The following is a 21,203-nucleotide window of genomic DNA, read 5'->3' as shown; positions in this document are numbered from 1 at the left end:
TATAATCAAATATACTCTTTATATCTTCTGTTCTTCAATAGTTAGTATCAAACATTATTTTTTTGCTACTGCATGTTGAAACAGAGTGGTTGATCAATAACACATCTGGCATGAATCCGATAATAATGTTTCTATACTGACCTTTTTTTTTGTTTTCAATTTCAGACCTTATACAAAACTCAGGTTCGAGAATTAAAAGAAGACAAAGAGGATTTGGAGAAGAAATGTGATGATCTTGTTCGAGATTATTCACAAATTAAAGATGAAAGGTATAATTTTGTCCTTTTTTTAGTTAATTCTACAGTATTTGCCAAATTTTCGTTACATTTTTTAAATACATATCTGTCCAAATTAATAAACCACAAGGTAAAGGAAAGTTTCGGAATCACCAAAAAAAATTATTAATAGCTATTTCCTAATTTCATTCTTTCAGTGTCATAATATTCATTTGAATTGGAAGGTTGTGAACCATTCAATTGTATGAACGTTTCAACTTGGGGTGGTAAATGATTTCAAAATCATATGTACGAATTTGACATCATATTGTCAGTTTTCATCGAAGTTCTTTCCTAACCAAATATGGGTTTAAATAGTAGATTTTTCTCAAAGTCATAATTAAGCACTCAAGGTCAATGATATTTCTAAAACAGAGTTTTTATCTAAACATGGTCCATGAATATATATCATGTGATTTGATTTCTTCACTTTTCTATGTAGAACCCTTTTAAAATTGTTAAGTTACGTAACTTGTATCTTTCGTTTATTCCAAATTTTTAATTCTTCTATCATAACCAAATCCTAAAAGGGAATCAAATAAGATGAGGTATGATGAAGTAATACTCAAGCTTGACGCTGAGTATGCAGCAAGAAAGGTGATTGAAGGCGAAAAATCGAGTATTGAAAAACAAAAACTCGAATTGGAGTTTGAACTTCGTCATACAAGAGAAAAAATGGATGCAGAGAAAGAGAAAAGTGCCGAAATATTGGCTGTGAGTTGGCAGTTCGATCTCAAAACTGCTACTGCTGCACGGCTGGCAAGCTGTGAGCCCGTTTTAACCCTCTTTTCCTGCCCTCTTGCCTGAAAAGCATTTGATTTTACAGAATACTTGATTTACTCCATGCTTGAAATCTCTGTTCTTTTTCTTTGATCATTTTTTATTCTACGAAAGTCAAAACTCTTGATTAGAATGAATATTCATGCATGCTGCCAACTTAAATTGTATCTACTGAAATCCTGTACCACAGGGAAAGTTTGGTCATTCAAATGCAAAACGTGCAAGCCAATCGCGCTATACAAGACCAGTGGCGTATCCATTACGAACGAGAAATTGTTCAACTCCAGCTTGATAAGGTGGAATCGGAAAGCGTCATCAAACAGGAGCGTGCTGTCTTCAATAATAAGATGTCATTTGTGAGTGCAGGATAGAGAATCCTATCGTGTGCTGCTTTTTACGTCAAACAACACTTTGTGATAATAATGCTCAAAATCTTTTTGCTGTTGTTCTTACGCTAAAATAATTCAAAGGCTGGTTTGTTTCACTACTAATATTTATCATTTAGCTGATTCAGCACGCTCTGTCTAAAATTTGTAGTTTGTTTAATTACAATACCAAATCTACTTCATAACTAACGTTAAGACACAATTCGAAATTTTTAGATAACTTATATGCAAATTGCAATTCATGCTTCTGTTAGGGATGTTCACATCAAATTAGTCAAGTATTTCAGAAATTTCTTTAGCAATTCATTTAGATTTTGATTAAACTGAATGATATTAGCCAATCAGAATTTTTACTCCATATAATTCAACAAAAATCATTATTTTTTTTTGAACTGGCAAAGTACATACCGGTACTACCATCCGAGTTCCTCTAAAACACCGAACTCTTTGTTCATTCTAAATTTATTTTTTGTATTTTTTTAATCATATTTTTAAATAGGTTCTACTGAACATTTTGTTTTCCTACTACTCAGTAAATGAATGAGTGCACTTATCGACTACAATTCCCTCTCTAATGATGGTATTTTACTTTAGAAAGCTGTATTGCAATATACTTTCATATTATTGCTGTTTTAATTAACTAAATACAACACTTTTTATGAATATCAGTATTAGAAACACGCTCATTCACAGCAGTTTTTCAAATGAACACTCTTGATAATAATCACTTCCAATATTTTGGTAGTTTTGGATCATTCTAAACATTTTAAAGTGCAAAATATTTTTATAATATTATCACTAAACTAATTCTAACATGCGTGTGAGAACTTGAAAGTGACATATAGACATAGTTGAACACGCTAAAATAACAATGATTGTAATCACTGATCCTGATTCTTTTTTAGTTTATCCCAACCCTGGATTTAGATTTTTATTTCAATTACTATCAGTGTCTGCTGTAGTATTGTTCCAATCTTAAAATATTAAATTTAACCGGTGGTTTTAGCGGAAATCTTTTGCGGTCTTCTTTGGGCTGAGGGGAGCTGGTTCTCTTGGAAAATCGAGAGCAACTTTTTTTAGATTGTTGCAAATGTTGTATAGAGTCAAAAATAAAATCTTCTCTTAACATTGAAATAAAACTCTTTGTATAACTTAAATTGTCATTTACTTTATATGTGTATTGTTATGGATTTTAAACAAAATAATATAATTAGAGAGGGTTTAATATATTCTGCATAATAAGTACTGCAAATTGTACATTTTATTTTCTTCAATAACAATGTTCTTTTTTGTGTGTGTGTTGATTTTTTGTTCTCTCTTTATTAACTTCTCCAATAATCAATCCTTCCTATCGAACGCCACCTCACACTTGCTTGCCTTGCCAGTAGCTGTTTGCAGAGATTAATAATGCCGTAGATATATATTTATTTGGTTTTGCTGCTTTTTAATTTTTTGGTTTTCATGTTTTTTACACTACTGGTAAGCTTTTCTACTGTAATTTACATTTGGCTTGAATAATTATATAGTATTATAATTGATTAATGAAGGTAGGACTCCTGATTTTTAGTTTTAAAACATATTGAAGCAGGAAATTGAAAATGTCGAAATGCTCTTGAATTTAGTCCATGTAAATGCTGGTCAACCAATCGTATGATGCAAATAACTTAGGGGAGTAATGGTTTGATGTTGGCAGTTTAAATCTGTTGTCACACCTATGTCCAGAAAAAACTATGCTAATGAGTCAAATTTTGCGCATTTTATAGTATTAGTAGCCTTCTATAAAATGAATTTGGAGGATGGGTTCATAATTATATGATAGCCTCAAACAAGTTGCCAAGTCAACCTATACTCTGCTTGATTGAGAACTTGAAATATTACTCTCAAAAGGATCACGAATGATGCTTGAAAATCCCTAAGCCCTAAAAATGAGTTGTCATGAAAATTCACTTCACTTATGCCATTTTTTTACTGACGGTTCAACTTTTATACAGATGGAAGAAGATTTGGAGGCAAGTAAGTCAATTATTGAAAAGCGAGATCAAGAATTGGACGATCTTAAGAAGAAACAGAGAAGAGTTAAAGAAGGTGGGTAGAGATGATGACTTTCAATCCTAAATTATCACCTGCCTCATTTGTATGCTGTTTGTATTTAAATTGAGTACTCACCATTAGAAGAATTGAAGTCGTTCATTGGATTTTTTATCAAAAGACTGTCTTCGTATTTGTGAGGGCCTGATTTAAATAAGCCTTTGGACACATGCAGGAGGCCACGTCAGTCTTATTAATCATTGTGCCACTTGGTACACACTATCTGCTGTTGTACATGTGCTGTTATGCCGGTTATTTGTAAATAAATTTTTTTTTATAAATAGTTGCATGTTGAGACATCATTCTTGTAACCCAGTCCATTATCTGTAACTGAACACTCAGGAAAGTAATTGCCCGCCACCGCACTAGAGCCTAGTAGTGACGCCTTCATCTAGTTCTAGGGATATACTTGATTGGGTTGGCTGTAAGGCAAACTGGTTTTCTTTGGGTTCTAGTCTTCTACATTCTAGCGATGGCTTGTCTAGATAGTATTTTAGTAGAGTAAAATTGTGACAATACTTAATGGGAGTGCTCAAGGTCCACTCTATTGATTTTTGTTACTATTATGAAGACTTTAAGGTATTTATACCTTAAGAAAAGAAAAGAATAAAAATCTCATTATTATCAAATAATACTTTATGTTTAACAGACTTGGAGAAAGTACAGACAGAACTGGAAGATTCCAAGAAATCTGCTGTTACAATGAAGAAAGAACTTGATCTTGAAAAGCAAAAGAAAATGCAGGCTGTGAATAAGCTTGCTGAAGTTATGAACAGAAAGGATATGGCTAATCCTAAAGGGAAAAATAAGGTAAAAAAGATACAAGATAAATCTTGTTAGTTATAATCAAAATAGATTTTCTGGAAATACACTATTGGATGCCCCTGTTTCGGCGCCACTTCAGGACATGACCGTTTGGCTGCCATCAGAATTGATGCCAGGTTTTAAAGCTTTTGGAAAAATATTACAATATTTGATGTTTGTGGTCTTCAAAAATTACAGCCTTTTATCTTGAAAAGTGTAATTTATCTTCATCTATTACCAATTTTCTTCTTTTTTTTTGTAGATATCTCAGGACACATTTAGAAAGAAAGAGAAAGAATGCCGTAGATTGCAAGCTGAACTTCAACAAGAGAAAGAAAAATGGGGAAGTCAATCTTATAAATATCAACAAAATATTACCGAGCTACAAGCGGTGAGATTATTTATTTTGTATAATCAATTTACTGTATCAGTTTTTCCACCACTGAAATACATCATCAATGCTTTGTTTTTTTTCAGAGTCTTGCAGAAGAATCAGCTCGATGTAATGATCTTCAAATGGCACTTGATAGTAAAGATTCTGATATTGAAATGTTGAGAACACAACTTCAACAATTACAGGCACAAAGTATTGGAAGTGGAACATTGAGTGTTATTGATGGAGATGGTGATGGAGTTCATGGTAAGAATTTATATATTTTAGCTTCGTTTTATATCTAATGTTTCCAGTTACTAGCAGTATTGAAGAGTCATCGACTCGACTTGTGATGGATCCGAGTCACTATTCATCACTCGAGAGTTTAAATGACTTGGACTTGCCATCAACTAACCACCAGTCAGACCTTATTCAGTGATTGGCTCGTCCTGTGACTTGGATAACTTATCATTCGACTTGTGACTCAGATAGGGTTTACGGACTTCTATCCAATACTTTTCACTAGTTGACTAGAGATGCTAAATGCAATGTTTGATCTAATATAATAAATTGCATTATCTATCTTTATTACTGGAAGGCGAAGCGATAGCCGTATTCTCTTGCCTTTCTGGTGACACTCTGATTGTTGATAATTTTTCACCTTGTTGTGTACATGGAAAAACTAATTTTTTGTGTGGCCCAGCTAGATGTCTGAAGCCCACCGTCAAAAAAATGTTGCACACCCTTGATCTAGCATATTCATACTATAGTGCATTAAATATTTGACTAGGCATAGCCTACGTTCTAAAGCCATATTTGCATTTTCTGATTTTAGGAACACAATTCCGTCTAAAAAATTAGGATCTATAATTTATCATTTTGTATTCGTTGAATCAAAACTGTTTTGCATGTTTTTGTCTTTATCTGAGTTTATAGTTATCATACCTTTTTGTAAATAGTTTTCCAGGGAAGTAAATTGGAATCATTTACATAATTCAGAGTTCTTGTATCAACAAAATATTAACCCACCCCTTTTTTTCTCAGATACCAGACTTCAAGGATGGCTTTCCATACCAAACAAATCGAATATCAAACGTCATGGATATTGGAAACGTCAGTATGTTGTTGTCAGTAGGAAGAAAATTCTCTTCTATGATTCAGAACAAGATAAAAACGAATCAAATCCAAGCTTAGTTCTGGATCTTGAGTAAGTTTATTCACTTAAAATAAGATAAAGTTGACATTCTATGTGCATATCACAAAGACTTGTTCTAAACATGTCCAACATGTTTTAACTCTCTTTTTCCTAATGATATATATATTCGTACTACCATCCTTGGTCATAATATGACAATAATAGTTATTTTCGGACTATTTTACGTTTATGTTCATGTTTTGTGAGGTATTCCCGCACTAACTAAAATCATTTTTGGCTTCCAACTATGATACGTGCTTGATCCGTCAAAATTTTTTTTTTGTAAATTTTTTAGTTTACTACTAGGTGAATTTTATTTGTGTAGGTATTTCAAAGCTTAGAGATACACGAAAGTATTTGTCATTACTTCAAAGATAAGTCATTTGATCGAGCGGGAAACAATTTCGCGCACATAATAAACAAACAAAGATTCCAGACAACTATCGTGAACATGCTCTTACATATCATTGAATATTTTGCGTTTCGCTTCGCTTGCGAAGCTGAGTCTGGTTTTTCTGCAAAGGTGACGTAATGCTCTTTGAGCAGAGCGCTTAAATCTTGTTTCTTTGTACCACGTGTTCATCGGAGCGATGAGAGTGTGAAACGCTCTCTCAAAATTTTTTGAAATTTCTCTCTTCTTACCGGCGTAAGGTCGAACAGTTTGCGGAAACGTCATCTGGGCGCGTTTTAGTAGGAACACGCGAAAATAGGCTTTTCAAAGAGATATTGGGGGTGTTCCTGGCACGTTTGGTTAACTAGTCATTACATATTATAAAATGGTACAAAAAGTCGATTGTAACCAGCGGAAAAAGAGGGTTAAAGCAGTGGTGATAAAACCCTGATCTAAAGGTCATATTTTGAATCCAAATACGGATTGATTATAACAACCAAATTTTGTTTGAAATTACTTTTTTTTCTGTATTTCTGTTATAATTACTTTTCATATTATTTTATATAAAACTTGCGAATACTCTCATTTCAGAAAACTGTTTTATGTTCGTCCTGTTACTCAGGCAGAAGCAATGAGGGCCAAACCAGAAGATATTCCGAAAACTTTTCAGGTACACTGATCTTTCTTTGTTTATTTATTAGTCTTATAATGATGTAACAGGCATTATCGGTCTGATATTTTTGAGGATAAAATATAATAGGAATTAACTTCTAAAAACATTCCCAAAATTAATGTTGAATGAATTGTAAACAGAGCTACACCAGACTTCAGGACAAATGTATTTACATTCCAGTGAACCCTTCTATAATGTGTTATAAAAATGAAAATAGTTTTTGGGGTACCATGGATCAATTTGCCTAATTGTTGGCGTAGTTGTTGGCGTAAGTTTTGCAACAAAATTATTTTTGAGCAAATAATGCACAAATCAATTTTAAATTTTCAGTAAATTAAGAATTAAAGTCGCTAAAAGACTTCATTTTCTTTTCAAAATTTTGACCCCATGGGGTCAGATATTTCACACCAAATTTTGCTGATATTATGATGCATATTACATTCCGAACACATCCTCACTTCGCTCACTTGCGGCAGTCATTCAACCTCATTATTCGTATATTTTAACCTCGCTCTCTTCTTTATTCATTATAATGAAATAACAAGTTTATATATATTTAAAAATGCTCTTAATTAGGAAAAATCATATTCCAATTATCTTTGCTTTTATATGTGACATTTTTCTCATTATCTCGATTTTTCTAGGTATTGTACGCAAATGAAGGAGAAAGGGGACGTGACGATCCTGCACTGCCTGCAATTGAAGCAGAAGGAAAACATGGGGAGATGTCACATAAGGGACATGAGTTTATTCCAATCATGTACCATTTACCAACCAACTGCGAAGTGTGCCCTAAACCATTGTGGCATATGTTCAAACCGCCAGCCGCAGTAGAATGTCAACGTATGTAAAGTAGTATTGAAATTTGTAATTATAGATTTGATAATCTGTATATGAAGTACATGAATCAACTACAGACTATAATCTGAACATTTATTTTTTGCTGTGATATAAAGAACTTTTTATTGTTCAGGTTGCCGAACAAAATGCCATAAAGAACATCTTAGTCAAGAGCAGATACCACCATGCAGAGGTAACACATTTTTAATGAAAAAACTATGCCGTTTTTAAAAAGTTAGCCCAACTGCTAAATTTACAAAACTTAATATCAAGTTAGAACTGAATTCAACTTATTTGTTGATTTATTTTGTAACATTTTGCTAATGTTCCATATGTGCTTTTTTCAGTGAACTTTGACATTAACTCCGCAAAAGATCTGTTAATCAGAGCCCAGTCACCAGAAGACCAAAAAATGTGGGTCACGTCACTCGCAAAAAAATTGCCAGCACATCCGCCAGCCCCTATTGACAATTCTGTTGGAAGGTAAATATGGACCTGGTTACTTTTGTATATGTTATGTTTGTGTTTTTGACAATATTTTGCGCTAAACCAGTGTTTTTCAAACTTTTTTGGCAGCCACTTGGCACAACCAAATTTTTTCGCTACCGACCCTCAGGAACTGATATCAAAATAAATTGAAATATAGTAATACAGAGAGATTATTGAGAAAAAATAATAAAAAAACTTTTAATAAGACCGACGTGCTTGCATATTTTCGCACAAATCTTGGCTATATATTGATGATGGGAGGTTACTAATCTTCAATATTTAATCATTGAATTATTGAATGAATTATTATTTCAAAATGAACTAATGTTGGAAAAGATTTTACTGATTGAGCGACCCTTATTTGAACACTTACCGTGACGCAAATGGGCCTGTTTGAAGAGCCCTGTTCTAAACTGTAATGCAATTTCTCTATGAATTCATAAAAATTTTCATGTATGCTACAAATACTTTTATACAAGTCTGTTAAAAGCGTGGTCACAAGTTCTCAATTGGAAATATAACAACTCAAATGCTGGAAGCATTATATAGTCTTATCCCCGGGACAGATGTCAGTTGATAGAGGTAGCTTATTACAACATACCAAAATAATGATGAAGTACCAGTGATTTTGCACAATCCAAAAGAATATTTTTTCAATTTTCAAATTGTCGATGTAAGCACCCATGTTTTCACACAATTTTAAAAAAAGGTAATATTTTAAAGACCTATTCGTTTTTATTCGCCTTTCAAAATCAAATTCACTCGAAAATGTGCCAAAATGAGCCTGCATATTATGCAAAGAGAAATACGGTACTGTTTTATTCATTAGACCTAAATTTATTAATAGAAATTCACCTCGTGTGGCATCGATGAGATATCCACCTGCACGTAAATCAAGCAGCAAGGGACCTTCAGATCGTTCACAAGCTCCACAGAGGTAAGATTTTATTTTTGCAATACTTCACCATATCTTGATCTTCCAGCTTGATCTTCTAAATAATCTATTCTGAAAGGTTGATTTTCCATGGTTTTTGCTTGAATAATCATTGCAGTACTTAATAGTTTCTCCTGTTTTATTTCCAAAATAGAATATATCAGCATGGCATGGATCCATTTAATTTGTTATTTTTTTACAATTTCACGGGGGTTTTATTTGGAAAATTTGTGTAACATTTATTTTGGTATTTGTTATTTTATGCGATGAAAATTTGTTTTTCATTTGTACATTTCACTTTATTTTATTATGTTTTCCTAAACGATGGTTTTTAACTTTTGCACTACATGTTTTCCTATTTTTTAAATGTCAAATTTTTAGTTTTATGTCATGACTTTTTTGCATGTTTTTAATATTTAATGTTCTCTTTGACTATTTTCTATTCTAATGATGGATCAATTATGATCTGAGTAGCAGATTCCAAAGTCGAGTTATTCAATTTGATAACTGGAGTCACTTTGAGTCTTTGATGAACACTCTCTGACTTGAGTCGAGTAAATGACTCAATCCTCCCAACACTGTTTGAGACTATATCTACATATAAAAAATTGGAAGTTATGGGGAATAAATTTTTTGCATAGAAATTCCAATAACAAGTGTATGAACCTTCACGTATGAACCTTGTATGGATGAAACCGAGCAACTAATGTACTAGAAAATTTTTGAGGGGATGGGGCAGTAAATTACTCCTATATTATACTTTTACCCATACCAACACTTCTACAAGAAACAAAAAATTTTCGAATGTTTCATAAAATTGTCCTTCAGGAATGGTTAAATTAAGGTATATGGTATAAACTGATTATGAACTTGAAAAATATTTTCTTCATTGGTTTATGTTGGTTAAGGAATTTGTTGGTTTGTGATATGTTTTATTATGGCATCACTCACTATTTGATATAAGTTTCTTAATTGTTTAAATAGTTATTATTTTAGCATCCTCATTATAGTTTTAATTCAGTTTTTTTAATCATTTTGCATTATGGTAAAACAACACTTTTATAACAAAAAATCAGGTTGCTATTCATTTTTACACTTTTCCAACTTTTGTCATTTTACTTCATGTGAATACACTATGGCAGCGGTTCCCAAACTTTTTGTTCTTGCTGCGCTAAATTATCAGGGAAAAAATCTCACGGCGCAATGCTGCTTTTAAATAAAACCCAGTATTGTGATCTTTATTGTATACTTTATGCATTTTAAAGTTTGTATACATGTAGGTCTAAGAAGGAAGGACAAAAAAACTCTTCTTTCTTATCTCTGTCCGATTTTCCTTTGGAACGCTTTGTTCGATTAAATCGGTTCAGCAGATAAATAAACGGCAGCTTGCGAAATTCCAACAAGTAGTTACGTAACAATTGAGGAGGACACTACGTAACACAAAGTAAACGACATAGAAAGATAAAATGAATTTATTGATTCATTATGCACAGCATTTAAAATAAGAAACAATAAAACATTTTTAATGAATACAATGTGCAAAATATTCAGTCATATTTTAGTTATGATAATTCTGGTAATTTCCGTGGCGCACTTGGCAACTTGTCACGGCGCATCTTTTGGGAACCGCTTTACTATGGTATTAGTATTACCACACTATGGTATTACCAGTACCAAAATGTTGATTTTGCCACTGCTGTAGTCAGCCTTTTTAGATTTTTTCTCCTAAAATATACTTTACTGTTAGTTTAAATATAGCATGCAATTAGATATAAAATCCATAAATACTATCGAAACCATGTGAAAAATGAATCATTTTTGGCATGGAGTAAATAATTTTGAATACTGTTAGTGTTACCATTTGTCATCCTTGAACCCACTACAATTGCTATTATTGGCTCAAGCATATGTATTTAAACATCTTGTAGCAGTGGTAAAGCAAGTCCAAGCCGGATGTCTGTTGAGAGCTCAACGTCCCTAGAAGTACCTGGATGGGCTGGAGAAGTTTTAGAAAAAGTGGCTTTGAAGCTCAGCCCTGCCACAGCAGATAAATCACCATCTGGGAGTACCAGCTCCACGGGCAGTGGTCTTAAACGAAGCTCGTCTGATCGGTCCAAGACGAAAGACTCCTCTGGTCTTCTCGACACTCCGACAACGTCTAGCGGTGGGGAATCAAAAGGGGGACTTTTTCGAAGAAAAGATAAAGATAAAAATAAACTACAAAAGAAGTTAAACAGAAAGTCGCATTATGAAGAAAGAAAGTCAATGAGCCCAAGTGAATCTGGAACCAAATCGAAAAAAGGTTTTGGTATTCTTCGTAGGTCGGAAAGCGGAAGACCAATGAGCGTGGCAGCCGGACAACTGTATGTAACGGGGCAACTCGATATCCAACCAGAAGTAGAAGAACAAAAAAGAAAAAACTCAAACGGTCAAAAATCAGCGAAAACAAATAAATAATGTATAATGGATAATATTTAAATAGTGATTAGCTAGTACATAGCTATATGTTGAAAATATTTTATATATAAATATGTGTTAGTAGGTTGGGTATTAAATGGATACCTCGAAATCGTGCCAATTTTATGACACATGGGGACATTGTATTGGTAGCATTAATGATAGTTCCTGTGATATATGTCAAAAATATCCTAATTTTCAAATGATTGCCACTGCATATTCCATGTACTTTTTTATATCATCGTGTGATTTATTTAGATTTGTTTCTCATTGTTTTGAGTGCTTTAATTAAGTTTAACACGTGTTTACTATCAAGATTCTGCATTGTCTTTTGTATTACCATTGTGTGAATAGTCATCAACGTTTTTTAGAATATACTTTGTAGTACATCACGATTCATCATTCAGATACATTCAGCAATTATAAATGATTTGCATGCGAGAGAAATTTTAATACTAGAGACTTAGATATTTGAATGTGATTACAGAATTCCAATATATATTTCTATTCAATATTAAATATGCCAATCAAATTGGTCAAAATTTCAGCATATGCTGATATATGCTTTATATATATTATTCAATCAGAAATGCCAATTTTTTTTTATTCAATTCACAGTAAATTTTGTTACAGTAAATTTTGAATTCACAGTAAATTTTGTTCTATTTATAGGGACAATTCGAAAACATTTATGATGACTGAATTGAAAATTAATTCACAAATTTTTACAAGGTTTTCATTGGTAAACCTGCCTTAGCATCCATATTGGAATTTTTTGTCTTATGACAAGCATTCTTACTTTTCAAAGCAGTTTGTACTTACAACTCTTACAATCATTTTATTGAAAATTCACTGCCTATCCATTATGCCATGCTGATATATTGTTATAAAATATAATGTTTCAGATTTCAAACCCAAATTTCAAAGTCAATTGTGATTTACAGTCTAAATTGTATTTACAACTGTTGACTTTGCGCCATGTTTTACTCATCCTGCCGCTATGGTACTTAACGCAAAATTATACGACTTTTTATAACTTGATGTAATATCGCTTTTCGCTGTACTATGTGATCTGTCACAATGGAAAAATATGATCACATGACAATATTATCTTTTACTTCGATTCATCGTTGCGATTTTATCGTTAACCGGTCATTTTTTGCTTTCAAGTTAAATATATACACGGTTTTTTGTGTTTTTCTTTTCTCTTATTTTTGTTCCATTATCAATATTTTTCATTAGTTAACGGTGTCAGTCAACGTACCGTCATCACGAAAAGAAACATACTGTCTAGGAAGGCATGTATTCCACAAATATTCCATTTGTATCCTGAATTTCATATCAACTCTCAAACATCAAATGGAACCTCTCATGTGAAGACATCTTCAGACTAGAACAATGATGTACTTGTAAGCTATACTAGGAGGTTTTTGTGTGATGTTGTATCTAAAGATTCAAGTTCTGGAAGTGGAAAGATTGTCTTTTGGTTAAAATTTACATGAAATGCTTGCCCATGTTTAACATAAAAAGTTGTTTTTCTGGCAACTGTAATTTCAAGTATAAGATTTCATAGTGTCTCAACTTGCAAACCATGTTTGAATATTGATCTCTTTTCAGAGGTGCAAAATTTTCAGTTTTACATGTCCAATTACTGATTGCATGCAAAAAAGGATGTCGTTTATTGCGTTACAATGAGTAATTAAAGCCTTTATTAAATATTTGAATCAATTAGTATATCCCTTTCATAACAATACCATGATTTATGAAACTCATCAATATCAATTTATTGGTTATCTACTTCAAAACTTGAACCATCATCATATGCCTCACTTTCAATTTTTTGGAGATTTTTAATGTTATGGAGAAAACTCAATATTTTCCAATAGGAGGGAGGAGTTTTTATATTACCAGTGATTATTTCATAAATCGATGAGTTGATCATTTTGTTGTTTCCCGGAGATTGTTACTTGTTGCCAAATACTCTTATTACTATTTAACCGGTTTTATAAAAATCCCAGTTATGGTGTTTGTCAACCATAAAACAAACCTGACTTGTATGTTGATGACTCATTTTAAGTATGGCCCATGTTAGGCCCTGTGTTATCAACAAGTAGTTTTGTTTTAATTAGAGGTAATATTAAGTGGCATCATTTCTTTTTTTTTGTTTTTCTGATCTGTATAAATTGATTATCAGCAACAAATCATAACTCCCCTACATGTATGTGCGATCAGCAATCATCATATTAATATCCAGGTACGTATCCAGAAGTTTCAAATAGAAAAGGACTTGTGTATGTGATATTATTGTCTCATGCTTTTATTTTGGCTATGTACCTTTAACCAAGTATTATTGCTATAATGGGAGCGATGTTTCTAGATTCGACCTATGATATTAAAATATTAAAAATACAAGTTCTGTCTTCTAATAATATTACTCTGGATACGTCTCTGGTTCTATTGTATCATTGATTAAGTCAGCTGCTAGAAGATTGAAAATTTTTGATAATCGAAAAATTGTTTTATTTGATTCCGTATGTGTCTTGATTATGAATGTGCTCTTAATGACCCGAGATTTTATTCGTTGGGCATTAGGACTTCATTCAATTCGTCAGCATTGTGATTATTATTACTACATTACCACGGTTTTCTAGTAACTTTTTATCCTTTTTTAATGATATCTATGTTGTGTCTGCATCAGTGGAGAAAGATGATCTAGAACAATTTGATTTTTTTACTTGAGAAAAATTTCCTTGCATGATTTTTATACGGACAAAAGAACGTAATGGCCACAATGCAGTCTGAAATATTATTCTCCTTATGGTGTTCACTATTGAGCAAATTGTATGCTTCTTCGCTGAGGTATTTGTCTATGTCTAGACTTAATGTTCCAATTAGGAGGCACCAGCAATAATAAATGGAGTTGGAATATCCAGATATAGCTATATTTAAAAGAAAAACTTGTAATTTTGTGATTTGATTGTAAATTTTGAATTCTCTTTGGTAAGATCGTATATATTGTTTTGAATTTTTATGTGCCTTAAATATATTTAAATCAAATTTTTTCAGAAGTGTGAAAATAATTAAAAGAAAAAAGATTCTAAAACAAATTGAGCTTTTCTTGCATTGACAACCAAATTAACCGTTTCTCATATCCTATTATTTAAGTTTTATTGAGTGATTTCATGTTATAAAATGAATGTTATAAAGTTTTGAAATGGTCGTGGAGCAATTTTATTGTTCGTATTCTGGTCATTTTTTTGTAGCACAAACATGGCAATCAGAATACTATATATCTTAGTTCTGAGCAATATAATATTTCCACGGGGCTTTTAAAATATCATTGAAGATCCTACTGAAACATTTATAAAGATCAAACCTTTTGTTATGGCTGTATGATATTGAACTTCATACTTATCGGGTGATACATAATCTTGAACATTATCTTGTCAGGTAGAATATATTTAAATATGTAAACACATGCCGATTGGTAAAATGTAGTCTCTGACCCTAACAAGAATAGATGACCATCCTTTTTGTTCGTTAATTAAATGTGTTCATATCACAATGAGTACAAATGCTATTGGATGAAAAATACCAAACTACTGGCAATGCTTCATTTGATATATTTAGTACAAGGTTAAAAAATACATTAATATGGCCTAAACTGAGGAATAGAAGTTTGAGTATTTTGTGAAATACCATGCTTCTGTATCTCTGTTTAAGCAGGTAAAATGATATTGGAAACAACTCTAAAAATGGTAACACTATACACTATTTAAACCTTATAAGATGAACTTTTAGATGGATTCTGACTCTTATTAAAGCAAAAATTGGCTATAATAAAAGGCTTCGCCAAATATATTTGCATTATTAAATTGTTCAGTAATGAATACATTATGGAATGCACCGAGCGATGTGATCTTTTTATACCTTCTATCTCAAATTTTGGCTCATTTTTTCCTCATAGTAGCCTGAAACAAAATGTGTAACATTGACTCATTTTATAAAGTCCACATTACATATTCTTCGTTAGAGCACAATTTGTTTTAAAAAAACTGCCATATGCATTCGAGTAATATTGCGAATGTAAAGAAGGCCATAAGTCACCGAAAATATCCTAGAAGTCCTTAAAAAAGCGTGAAGTTAAAACAAGATATTTCTGATTCCTTGGCCGACTGTTTTGTTGTTATTGTTATGATTACTACTTTTTTCTTTTATTACTATTCTACTTCCTATTATTATTGTAATAAAGTATAATGATATTGATGATGACGCTCGGAATATTTGAAACAGCGAATCGGCATGCTATTCCGCATAAATATAACATTATGCTGTCCGTGAAATGACAGATGGTGAATTTTGTCTGATTGTTTATTAGTCTGTTCAGTATCCTTCTCTTTTCGGAATATAGAGGAAGATTTGAAGACCATAGTCGAGTGAACAAAAACAATTAGTGTTTCTCATCTTAAATCAATCTTCAATGTGAAATATTTATGTCCCTGTAAATTACTCGTTGTTTAGGTTAGGCTTTTCATTACTGTCTCGAAGAGGAATGCCGGAATGACACTTTAATCGTATGACGAACCACTGTCCAGTCCATGTCAAATTAGTTCTCTATCGCAGATGCGTTGAAATGATATTTGGTGAACACAACCGCATTCCCCCTGGTTGGCTCGGCGGTGTGGCGCATTGTGCTAAGCGTTGGGAATACGCTCGCCACCGCATCTCTGATTACCCTTCGTGGGTTCGCTGGTTCGAATCCCATGCGGGGATGATCACGTGCGAGAGGATTGCTGGACTCCTCGCCGCCGTAGGGTGGTTCACGTAACCGCTGGTCGGTTACGGCTTCCTCCACCATCAAGTCCAGGCTTCCGGAAAACAAACAAATAACTGACTAACTAATCCTATACCCGACCTGGACAGGTAACCGGACGAGGGGCCGTGGTTCGCCATATGATTAAGCCGTCTTATCGGCTTTCCTCTCCCCCGGGATAAATATGTGAATCCTTCCTTGGTATCGTATTACCTTGGTCTTTGATTATTCAAGATTCTGGAATGGGTTTAAAATATATATATCAAAGAAGAACTTTGCTGTTGCGTTAAAAAGCTCTGTTGTGTTATATGGTTTGTTTATATTTTGTAGGGGGAAATCCCGACCATAGGGATAAAATTCAATTCTGTACGAGCATATATATCTGAACAAGTATCTGAGAGGTTATATAAGTATAGAAAGAAATTTTTCTTATTGATTTGAAGCATGTTCCTCGCTGGATTTGATGACATTTTATGGGCGTGTATAAGTATATATGAAACTTACAGATCCGGAAATTCATTCTCCCAAGAAGCTACCCGTGAGATTCGAACTTCATTTCTGCCATTGACCCGATATATCATTTTAATCGGCGGCGTACGTTATGAGACTCAGATGTGTGTACTGTTGTTGTGAAAATCGCTTTTCACAACCGATTAACCCAATCTATTTCAGTGCAGCACTGTCCTCCCGGTATTTCAGTAAATGCTTTGCTACATCTCAAGTAGTATATATATATATCGCATGAGCCTTCCCGTCCCAGATATGATAGCCATTTAATTTGCCTGCTATTCGCACATGATAAAATATTTCATACCAAATGTAACGACTATTATCAAAAATTGGGTGCAATTTTGGATGTACGTCGTTCTACAAATTGCGCGTGGCTATTTGTATGGGTATCATGTAACCATCATATCATGTATAAAGCTGACTAGGGCCTGTGACGACCTTGCAAATCTTGGAATACGATATCGATATTGTCTACAATTCTACCTAGACTAGCCAGGAAATTTCATTTGTTACGGCCCATGTTAGCGTCGTGTATAATCGAGAAAAAAATTTACTGTAGATTTTTCACTCTTATGTTTTGCAAATGGTTCGTATCCACCGTTTTGCTTGGTTAACTTTGCATGCTAATTTTAGGGGCTTCGTAGCAAGGCGAATTTTATTGAATATTCAGCTCAAACTTGGGTGAGAATAAAATCTTAGTCGTCCTTAATAAGTCGTCCAGAAATATAGAAATTAGTCATAACGATTTCAAAAACAGCACAGCTATGGGCTAATTTAGGCCGTAACGCCTCTTACTGGATAGGACTAAATCATTCGATGTTGCTACCGTTTACAATAGTTTCGAAATAATATGGATAAGTGGATATCATCTTTATCGGACGAGAATAAAGCAATTTGGGGTGAATTCGCTGGGGAAATAATGCAAGTATGGCAAAACCCAAATTATGATTTCTCGAAGCACAAATCAACTGAATATAAAGGATACTTGTTACCCCCATTCTTTGAAGCCGAAACGATCAAGAGAGCGTACGAAGAAATGAAAGTCGAAGAAGGTTCAGTTTTTGTCATGTCTTTCCCAAGAACAGGTGAGGCATGTATGTATTAATATATATCGTGATATATATATATATGTTAATTAAATGGGGTTTATTAACTATTAGCCTACTATGGGGGGTGGGATTAAAGTGTTTCCAAATATGCAGTTTAGTTTTATTTATATCTTGCTTGGATACGTATATACCAAAATTCACATTCATCCGGTCTTATGACGTACAGCTTTGAAAAAATATTTGACTCCATTTTTAGGGTCGCATTGGACGATCGAAATATTAAATCAGATGTTATACGGTGATGAGAAAGAACTCTACGCTTTATCCCAAGCTCTACCTCCACCTTTGACTCACATTGAAATCGGGCTTCGTAAGTATAGGACGAAACTTGATATTGTTATTCGCTTAAAAATCAAGATTTGTATATTACCACTTTGTTTTTATTTTTCCTATTTATTTTTAGATAAAAAATTGGAACTATACGAACACTTGCCATTTCCGAGAAAATTGTTTGGCTCCCACTTGCCAGTTGAACTTGTAAACTTGGAAAAGATCAGAAAAGCAAATGCGAAGGTTAGTCTCAATTTATGCCGCACGTCATATGTTGCTTACGGCATTTCCTGCCGTGGACTATAAACTTCTCGATATGGATACACTAGAAGTTGGAAAATAATCGTTACGATTTTTGTTACCATAACTCATTTCGAATATCTGACCAATATCTTTGTATACTTTTTGGTATTTCGTTGGGTATGGAGTTATTTTTATGCTTGTTAATAAAGTAATTTTGTAACTAGCCCAGTCTTTCTCAATTTCCAGATTGTAGTCGTCGAGAGAAACCCGAAAGATCAGGCCGTATCATGGTTTCATTTTGCCCACGCTAATCCGTCGTTTAAATCAATTAAAGATGATTTAAGCACCGACTGGACGCAGTTCCTCAACGACTACGTTGCCGGTAAAACACAGATTTAATTTGTAATAAATTCATCAAAATGCTTTCATATTAAAGGGATTTTGTAATCGTGTATATTCAGCCGCGTATCAACTCAGATTCGACTTACTTATTCAACTAAAAAACAAATGCCTCGTTATTCTTCATTATTTTAATATTTAGGCAAGCATCCGCTTATTACGAAACCAGGTGAATGGTACCCTGAACACTTACTGGGATGGTATAAACATAAAGATGAGGAAAATGTTTATTTTCTACATTTCGAAAACATGAGAAAGGTAAAAGCTTCTTAAAATTATTCCATATCGTCAAATGAATAATAGTTATGCTAAATTTAATTTCATTCAATTCTCTTACAGAGTCCCGCAGAAGAGATGAAAAATTTGGCCGTTTTTCTAGGTATCGAGATAACAAGTGATCGAATTGATGAGATATCACAAGCAACATTGTTTGAAAATATGAAAATTGCGAAAGAAGGAAAAGGCGATTTTGAGAAAAAAATGGGAATAATGCGAAAAGGTCCGAAAATATTATACAAAATAACATATGAAGTGAAGCATGACACTAATTTTGCAATGTGTATCAATCTTTCCTCCAGGTCATGTTGGTTCCTGGAAAGAAAATTTTACCAAAGATCAGTCGACGATGATAGACAAACTCATACAAGATAAATTGGGCCACGTGGATATCAAGTTTACATATGAATAATGAAGATAATTAAAATGAAGCAGAAGTCACTATTATCATTTTTAATTTTGTGTTGTCAAAATATTTACAATAGTTATAACACAAATATAATATATTGCCTTGCCTCGTGGCAACCGAAACCGGCCACAATAGTAGGTGCCAGATTGATTTCATTGCGATTTCGTTTGCATACTTTTCCCTTTAAAAAAATTCCCCGTCTCCGCAGTTTCATTCTTTCTCTCGTGTGCATGAATTGTTTGATCAATTTGGCATCGATAAAATATAACGAATACATAATGGACTCGAGTTCATCGAATTTGTTGGCATGGTAAGGGAGGGGGGGGGGGAGGGGGATTGGGCATGAGTTCTAAAAGCATACAAAAAAACAATGAAACGCCTGGTTGATATAAAAAGGGCCCTTTATCTCTACTGAATCACCCGCTTTTAAATTGGAGTAACCGGTTGATTGATACTAAAATTCAGTGGCGGCGCGTGGTCATTTTGACAACCAAGTCACCCCCATCTACGGGGACAGGATGAGCGCTGTAAGTTCTCCCATCATTTTATGAGTATCAAAACCATTCCATCGTTAACAACCAATCGGCAAAAGCGACAATTTTTAACGATAAGAAAGTGTCTTTAAAACCGGTCCAAGTCAAGGGATTAATAAATATAGACATAGTTTATTTTGAAACCTCTTTCAAAAGGAAAGACAATATTTACCCAGATAAATACAATGACATATTAACAGAAACTTCGGGAAAGCAGACAAAACCTAAAATAAGGTTTAAAACGTTACTATGAAGAAAGGAAAGATATTGCAAAGATAAGGACATGCGTCGCTCACTCATAGATATATATGCTGCTAGACTTCTACTGCTTGAACATAAATGCAACACGCCGCGGTTTCTTGGAAGCATAATGCTCAATAACGCGCTGATTAAAGTCATGCATCCCAGAAATAACGTCTCTGTGAATGGATAAAACAGCCAAGGAATTTAATCTATCTTGCTTCATTGTGTTTCTGAGATACGTTTTAATACGCTTCAGCGTGCTGAATGTTCGCTCTGCGTCGGCGGAAGAAATAGGCGTCGTCAAAATGATGTCCAGAAATTTTGCAGACGCCGCAAAGGTAGTTACTAGAGTGTTATCTATGAGGAACCCATAGAGCGCGCAAGTTGATGTGATGTTCAAAAAAGTTTGATTGGTGTATATACATCGCAATTCATTTTCCAATTTACCCACGTTTATCATGGGGTAAAATTTGGAGACAGTAGCCAACAAATGGATGGGAAATTGACGTGCAAATTTTGAAAAATTTTTGGGGTTCATCAAAGAGAACGCGGCAAGGTGTTCAGTGCGCAGACGATCGCCTATTTGATTCACCAGAATGTCACAGCATTCCTTTGCAGACAAAATCAAACGCTGCGTTGTTTGCCCGCGGCGTAAAGAAGCACTCCATGTGTCGTCGTATTTTATTGTTTCCCGGATACGAGATACAGCATCG

The 21,203-nt window shown here is 33.6% G+C and overlaps 2 protein-coding genes across 5 annotated transcripts in view; both read left to right on the top strand.

Moving 5' to 3' along the window:
• LOC120346043 (rho-associated protein kinase 2-like) overlaps nt 1-15,952 on the top strand; it is a 37,326-nt gene extending 21,374 nt beyond the window's left edge. The window contains exons 20-32 of one of the 3 annotated variants that reach the window (XM_039415677.2): nt 166-269; nt 806-989; nt 3,433-3,526; nt 4,179-4,339; nt 4,596-4,724; nt 4,811-4,973; nt 5,751-5,913; nt 6,884-6,962; nt 7,610-7,808; nt 7,939-7,998; nt 8,153-8,288; nt 9,142-9,231; nt 12,928-15,952. In XM_039415677.2, the coding sequence (XP_039271611.2) occupies nt 166-269; nt 806-989; nt 3,433-3,526; nt 4,179-4,339; nt 4,596-4,724; nt 4,811-4,973; nt 5,751-5,913; nt 6,884-6,962; nt 7,610-7,808; nt 7,939-7,998; nt 8,153-8,288; nt 9,142-9,231; nt 12,928-12,931 (1,566 nt within the window). In that variant the 3' untranslated portion in view covers nt 12,932-15,952. The other 2 variants (XM_078115493.1, XM_039415676.2) reach the window with 2 other exon arrangements.
• Nucleotides 15,953-16,183: 231 nt separating this feature from the next.
• On the top strand, nt 16,184-19,959 carry LOC120346498 (amine sulfotransferase-like). 2 transcript variants are annotated; one of them, XM_078115494.1, is made up of 7 exons: nt 16,184-18,093; nt 18,314-18,427; nt 18,521-18,630; nt 18,877-19,012; nt 19,172-19,287; nt 19,369-19,528; nt 19,608-19,959. In XM_078115494.1, the coding sequence occupies exons 1-7, from the start codon at nt 17,859-17,861 to the stop codon at nt 19,715-19,717; spliced, it is 981 nt and encodes a 326-aa protein (XP_077971620.1). In that variant the 5' UTR covers nt 16,184-17,858; the 3' UTR covers nt 19,718-19,959. The 2 variants fall into 2 exon arrangements, with proteins under 2 accessions (XP_077971620.1, XP_039272198.2); XM_039416264.2 differs by having other exon boundaries at nt 16,184-18,102.
• The last annotated feature ends 1,244 nt before the right edge of the window (nt 19,960-21,203 follow it).

Source organism: Styela clava, chromosome 8 (genome assembly GCF_964204865.1).
Source record: "Styela clava chromosome 8, kaStyClav1.hap1.2, whole genome shotgun sequence".
NCBI lineage: Eukaryota > Metazoa > Chordata > Ascidiacea > Stolidobranchia > Styelidae > Styela > Styela clava.
The sequence above is the reverse complement of the archived record's forward strand: the minus strand, read 5'-3'. Positions and strand labels throughout refer to the sequence as shown.